We start from the raw sequence: 6922 nt of genomic DNA on the forward strand, positions 1-6922 counted from the left end.
AAAATGCAGTGTGTATGTTCAATGAAATATTATTTAGCCACAAAGAGAAATGAAATACTGATACATGCTACAACATGGGTAAACCTGGAAAACATTATGCTAAGTGAAAGAAGCCACGCATAAAAGACCACATATTCTATTATTCCATTTATATGACGTGCCTAGAATTGGCAAATCCAGAGACAGAAAGTGGATTAGATGGGGGAATAGGGAGTGACTAGTAATGTGAACTGGATTTCCTTTTTGGGGTTCCTGAAAAATGCTCTAAAATTAGACAGTGGTAGTGGTTGCACAACTCTGTGAATATACTAAATACTGAATTTTACACTTTAAACTGGGTTAAATTTATCGTATGCAAAATATATCTCAATTTTTAAAATGCATGAAGACAACAACAACAGTAAGGTGGTAGCTACTCAGACTTCTTGGCTGTCATTTGAGCCCTCCAGGCCCTGGGAGGTTGGACTGGGAAAGGAGAGCCAGTAGGGAGCCTGTTAGTGAGCATGCATGTCTGGGCTTGAGTGGCCTCAGGATGTCTGCATCTGAGGAAAGACTGAGTGAAGCAACTCAGGGACAGCAATTACAAGGACTCTGTGCCAAGGAAGGAATTCCTGATGCCCTCCCTGACCATATATAGCCCTCCTTCATCTCCCTTTTCCCACTTTTGGAGAGCAGCAAATGAGTCTCCTCTTCGAGGCACTTGCCTCTGGGCACACAGCCCCTTCAGTCACAAGAAAAGCAGCTTTTGAGTCTTTGAGCAGCCTAACAGGGTCTTGTGCTGGTCAAATAGTTTGTGCAGGGCTTCCATATAGAGCGCGTGGTATTTGTCCACCACCTCCTGGCTTGGCTTCTCAATCTTGGGTACTGGCAAAGGCTCCCCGACTGCCAAGAGAGATGAGAAAGGGCAAGTGTCGGAATCTTGTGCTCTGTAAGCCTCTTTCTCTTTACCTGGGCCTGATCCTCTAGCATCCCAAATCAACTCCTAGCTTCTCCCCCTCCTCTGCTCTATTCTTTGGTGGGGACAGTGGGGTCAGAGCTCAGGTGGAAGTTGAAAAAGAGTGAGGCGTCCTTGGGTTGAGAGCAGCACTCACCCACAGTGGTGATAGGCAGCGGGTATGGCAGGAGCCCAGCAGAGCCTCTGCGGAAGCCTCGTCCATAGAAGACACAACAATAGAAACCAAAGAGACGGCGAAAGTGGCTCTGAAACTTAAACATCCAGCTGTCCTTCTGGTACAGTACCTGTTCATATACCTCAGTTTCTCCAAAAGTGAAGGTAGGGACCAGATGAGCGCTGTAGGAAAACTCCCATTTATTTCCCAGACACAATCTAGGTGGAAACCACTCAGGAAGAACACTTATTCATGGGCAGGCCCCCATCCATTATGAAATCCCTGTGGCACAAGTATTTCTTCTTGCACTAAACAGAGCTCCCACACTTAATGTCTCTTGTCCTGAAATTTTCAAGGCCAGTGAAAGTGCTATCTCTGGGCCAGGATCACAGGGGCAAGATATGGGAATGCAGGGAAGGAAGAAGAGTTTGGGCAGAGATTCCCAAAGACCCACATCGCATAAAGAAAAGCTTCCAGGAGGTGTCAGGGAGGGGAATAGCTGACTCTGTTCCTACTGAGGAAACACAGAGATGATGATAATTTTGCACAGATGTGTCTATATGATATGCTCCTCACCCACAGAGACTATGCATAATGTATTCTGTCCTTGGGTCTTGGGATTAGCACAGGGAAAAGTTGTTTCCCTCTCATAGGCCATGGGAATCCACGCTGACAGTGCCCCAGGTAGGGAATCAGGCTCCTTAAGTCTTTCTTTGAGAGAAGCATCAAGAGAACACAATCTCTCTTATACAAATCTTTGAGTTACTAATAGCAATCTCTCAGCACTCTGACCAATGTTACCTTAATGGTTCTTCACAGCAGAGACAGTGGAGGACACAGTGGGGGGTTATTTTCTTTATCTTCCAAGTCCAGAAGCCCAGGTTTGGAAGTGGGAAGGTCACTCAGGTGTTCAGTGAGTAGCAGGACCTAGACTAGGACCCCAGGACTCCTCCCTCTGAGTTCAGAACTCTCTGCCCCTACATTTGCTCCAAACTGATCAACAGACCACTCAGGCACGGTCCTTAGAAGAAATGCTTCCTTATTTTATGAGTCTGCAGTAGGACAATTACCCCTGTATCCAGTGAGTTGCCTGCTGACCTGGTGGTACAACCTATAGCTCCAGCCTTGGGCTTCTGCTCATAACCTCCTCTCTTTACCCCAACATCAGGGTGACTAATGTTTATCCATCGCTTATTGTGTGCCAGGCACATGGTCCGTGTTTTATGAACACGAATTCATTTAAACTCCACATTAACCCAATGAAGTAGGTACAATTATTAGTAGCCACATTATAAAGATGAAAACATGAAGGTTCAGAATGGTTGATTAACTTGTCCCAGAGTGCATGGTAAGTCATGGAGCCATGATTTAAAATCAGGCCCCTGACTCCAGATCCTGGTGCATACTGACCATACTGTACTATCTCTTGCATTTAACATTAACAGGCAAATATAGATATTGATGTTGATAGAGATAATGTAGGAGTCCTCTATATACTAGGGCAGCTCTAGCCAATTCTCCTCATAATGAATCTGGGTTTGCAGTTTGGCTTGCTGGGAACAGGTCCAGTTAGCTCAGAAGGAATAGCTGACCTGAACCTTTTTGAAATTCTATGACCATCTGCCCTACTCACTAGTAAGTTCAATGAGGGCAAGAGTCATGTCTCATTTATCTTGGCATCGCCTACCAGGCATGCTGCCCAGAGAAGGCCACCCACCCCTGCCCTGGGAGGAACACCTACCCATGCTGGAGGGCAGTGCGCACAAACCCCTTGCGCTTCCGGAGGATGAGGGTAGTGGTGTTGGGCACACTTTGCAGGGCTTCACCCACACCTCCCACTACAATGCCCACGAGGTTGCCAGTGCCGTGGCTCAGCAGGTAGTCGATGGCTGGCTGACTCACGGAGCACACACCTGAAAAGAATCAAGGAGCACAAAGATCAGGAGAAGAGAAAAGACAGAGGGAATACCCTCTGCTCTACTCCTCACTGGCTTGTTTGTATGCCCTCTGTTAGCATGCATCCCAGGAGGAGAGATAATGAGATGGGACAAAGGGTGTGGAGAAGAGAAGGATGTGGGCACACAAAACACAATTCACTTTGAAGCAATATCTCCACTTTGCAGGAGGCACTGGATCAGAACTATAGCAGGAAGGTTTTCAGTGGGATAATCAGAAGGACTTTCTGAATTCCACCATAATTCTACTCCTTTCTTTTCCTTTATCACCATTAATTGCACCAGTGATTATTTATTGAGCACATATTTTGTGGCAGGCACTATATTGAACACTTCACTTGTATTATCTTATTTAATTATCACACCACATCTGAGGTCAGACTATCAGCAGCAGCACCACTTTACATATGAGGAAACTGAGGCCAACAGAGTTTCGGTAGGTCACCCAAGACCACAATTTAGCTCCAGAACATATGCTTTTAACTACTATGCTATAATGATGGGGGGGGGGGGGGTGAGAGGGAGTTGAGAGGTAGCGGATGAGGGGCTTAAAAAGGTGCATCTCCAAGCAGAAAAATGGGCCAGAAGAAGTAGTAAGTATGAGAAAGAAGCACCTTTGGCCATGAGGTAGTCCCTAATCAAGGGGATCTTGAAGAACCAGGACAGCGTGGCCAAGTGGGGAGTAATGCCTGGGAAGATCTTCGAGAAGCCTGTGGCCTCAGTGCAGAAGTTGCAGAAGGCGCCAAAGGTCAAGAGACCATGGGGATGAACCCCCATGAGGTAGTTGTGCTCAGGTGACAGGTCTTTAGTCTTCAGGATCTGCAGCCACGGAGATAAATGACAGAGGTGGTGGAATGAGATTACATGGGGAAGCAAATGTAGAGACACTTCAGCGAACAGGGTACTCTCTAAACCAGAGCTTTTCAACATATAGGCCATGAGTGGGTTTCAGGGACTGAGATACTGGTCTCCTCAGCCCCTGGGAAACCAGGTAGAATCTGGGGCAGCTGAACTGCTAGGTCTCTTGCCTATGGCTACAAGGAGCCTCAGCCATTTATGTCAGTGCACTTCATGGATGGTATCATTTTCTCTGAGTGCCCTTAAGTGAAAAGATCAGCAAGCTCTGCTCTAAAAGTCAGGGCAGTGTTTGTTGTCTGTTCCAAAGTGTACTCAGAGGATCTGTGTAGCAGTATATTTCTGGAACCTCTTCTTGTTATTTTCTCCCCCAACCCCATTTCAGTGCCCACTTAAGTAATTTTTATTGAACTTTGAAAGCGCCTTTCCTTACCCTTCATCTGAACTATTTGTATACCTTGTACCAAACTGTAAATATACTGTCTATCCTCCCTATTAGATGTGAGCTCCTTGCTAGAAGAGAATGGTATTCTACTCACTTCTCTGTACCCCAAACATGTGGCACAGAGTAGGCTTTCAATCAATGTTTGTTAAACTAAACTGAACGTATTTCCATTTTTGTCTATGTCATCTGGCCATGCCAAGGGCATCCAAAGTGTCCTAGCAGAGTAATGCGTGCCTGGTAGCAATGTTGGATGATAAAGTATGTCTGGCCTGCACTGAGACTCATCTGGAATGCTCATTTCCCTTTGGACAACCCTAGTCATTTGGCATTAATGCCTAGTATTTGGGGAACTGTGAATGGCGCTAAGGAAGAGACACTTACCGTGATGGGGAAATAGTCCCTGATGTGTGTCCAGACATACCAGTTCCTTACCCAGGTGGATCGCCTGCCACCTGAGACAGAAATATCAGTAGGGACAGTGTCTGTGTGACAACCTTACCCCTTCCAGGGCTTCCTTAGCAGCATGGAGGGACCATGGCTTTGCTAGAGAGCTGGAAAAGAAAGAGACCCCAAGATGGTCCTGCCTGGCCCAGTTCCTGTGGCTCTGAGAACTTGGAAGAGAGGCCTGTGGCATGGTGAGTGAAACTCCCTAGTTACAGGTTAAGAAGGAACATTCTTAGGTCCTGTTCTTTCTAGATCCATGAGTCTTACCTTTTTCTGGGGTCTTCCAGTCCAGGAAAAACCAGACAAAGTAAAGGGCTGGTAGTGGCCACAAGGATGTAAACAGCAGATAAATGAACAATGGCTGCACAATCCAAACTGATGAGAGAGCAAGTCAGACCAAATTTTTGCTGCAAGCAGAACTTGACCATGTCCCGCCCTATTAAGAGCCCTCCAAACTACACATGCCTCTGGTCTGGGCCTTTTGCAAAATTGAGCTCCTTCCCATCCACTATCCATGTTTACTTGTCCTTCCAACATTTCCTCTACCATCTGCCACACACCAGCCCTATTTCTCTGCTTTCTTGTCACCCCTGTCCACCTGCCTCCCTGCCCCCCCCTCTATGCCTCTACTCCTGCTCCTTGCCTGCCACCAGCTTTTACCCCTGCTCTTATTTGGCCACCATCTTGTTTCTCTTGTCTCCGTCCCTATCCATCACCCCTGAACCCTGTTAAATCACTAGCCCACCCTCCCTTGCCCATATACTGTCCATATCTCCCACACCCTACCCACACAGCATCTGTATCCCTCTACCATTTCCCATCCACCATTCTTGTCCTCTTTCCCTTCACCATTATTTTCATTATCCCTGTCTCCTGCCATATTACCACCCCCACTCTCAAAACGGAAAACTGTGGTTTAAACACAGGCTATACTCCTCTAAGTCTGCAATGCTAATGCTTCCTCTGCCCCACTCCCCATGCTTCTTTATGACCATGAACCTATCATGCCTATTTCCTGGGTCTCATTTCTCTTCTCCAGAGAGTGAGGGTTAGGAAGTGGCTGAAATGAGCTAGATCTACTCATACCCATCATGACCCTGTTCTACCCCCCTGCCTGTCCTTACTGCCCCTTGGGGCTCTATCTCTTCCTTCTCTAGGGCATTCGTGGAACTCAAGACTCCTTGCCTTTACTCTGCAGTACCATCTGAGATGATGAAAGGCCAGAGATGAAACTTTTCATGAGCTTAAAAATCAATCACCCCAGATCTGGCCCTGACCCCTGATTCTGGCTCTTGCCATGCACTCTTAGATCAGTACTCACATATGGCAAGGTAGCTCAAGGGCCAATGCAGAAGTATGAGACTCTGGAAGTGCTTAGGCTGCTTAAAACAAGGCATGATGCCCAGGAGCCTGACAGAGGCGAAGATCCCAGAACAGTGTTCCAACCAAAGGTGCCACCAGCCTCTGGAAGCTCACTCAATAGTGACTATGAGGCTTTTTACCTGCTCTCTTCCCTTCTTGTGCTGTCTCACACCTACTACCCGCTTCAGGGGCAGGCTCTGGAGCACCAAGGACTGCCCTATCAGATCTGAGCCCTGGACTCTGCACATTTGCCCTTTGACTCTCTTTTCTGGGATTATTGGGACATCAAAATGGAGAAAGTTGAGAAGGACTGCAATTAGTCCTACTGACCCAGAGATCCAGAGAAGAAACACACATCTCATAGGCTACTTCTAGAGCACAGGGTTTATGACCTCAGGGAGATGGCTGGCGGGAAGGGAGCTCTGGAGGTTTGTGTGGGTGGGGAGCACCTGGGGTTAGGTTTCTGTTGTAACTTACTGTTGACCTGAGGCAGCCTGGTTTGGAGCTGTTCCTTCTTTTAACTTTCTATTATAAAAATTTCAAAACACACACAAAACTAGAGAAAGCAACAAATTTTAATCTTTATGTTCATCTTCAAACAATTAATATTTTGCCATACTTGTTTCATTTATCTCCTCACTCTTTTTTCTTGGAGTATTTTAAAGCAATTCTAAGACATGTTATTTCACTCCTAATATTTTACTATGCATTAAAAAATGGATTTTTCTTCCATAATAACAATGCCACTATCA

The 6922-nt window shown here is 46.4% G+C and overlaps 1 protein-coding gene across 1 annotated transcript; it reads right to left on the reverse strand.

Annotated features, from left to right (window-relative positions):
* Window positions 1–727: 727 nt before the first annotated feature.
* On the reverse strand, window positions 728–6205 carry AWAT1 (acyl-CoA wax alcohol acyltransferase 1). The gene is made up of 7 exons (XM_016207391.2): window positions 6130–6205; window positions 5076–5183; window positions 4746–4816; window positions 3679–3883; window positions 2851–3022; window positions 1092–1291; window positions 728–882 (listed from the first exon to the last, which is right to left on the reverse strand). Exons 1-7 carry the CDS (start codon window positions 6203–6205, stop codon window positions 728–730), a joined length of 987 nt encoding a protein of 328 aa, XP_016062877.2.
* Between the last annotated feature and the right edge of the window lie 717 nt (window positions 6206–6922).

Source organism: Miniopterus natalensis, chromosome X, assembly GCF_054644295.1.
Source record: "Miniopterus natalensis isolate mMinNat1 chromosome X, mMinNat1.hap1, whole genome shotgun sequence".
In the NCBI taxonomy this organism is placed as follows: Eukaryota; Metazoa; Chordata; class Mammalia; order Chiroptera; family Miniopteridae; genus Miniopterus; species Miniopterus natalensis.

Coding starts and splice junctions, on each gene's coding strand:
- AWAT1 (XM_016207391.2), bottom strand. CDS start 6,205: ATGCCTTGTTTTAAGCAGCCTAAGCACTTCCAGAGTCTCATACTTCTG. Junction 3,884..4,745: donor GGGACTATTTCCCCATCACG/GTAAGTGTCTCT, acceptor CCGTGGCTGCAG/ATCCTGAAGACTAAAGACCT. Junction 883..1,091: donor GCTGCCTATCACCACTGTGG/GTGAGTGCTGCT, acceptor CTCTCTTGGCAG/TCGGGGAGCCTTTGCCAGTA.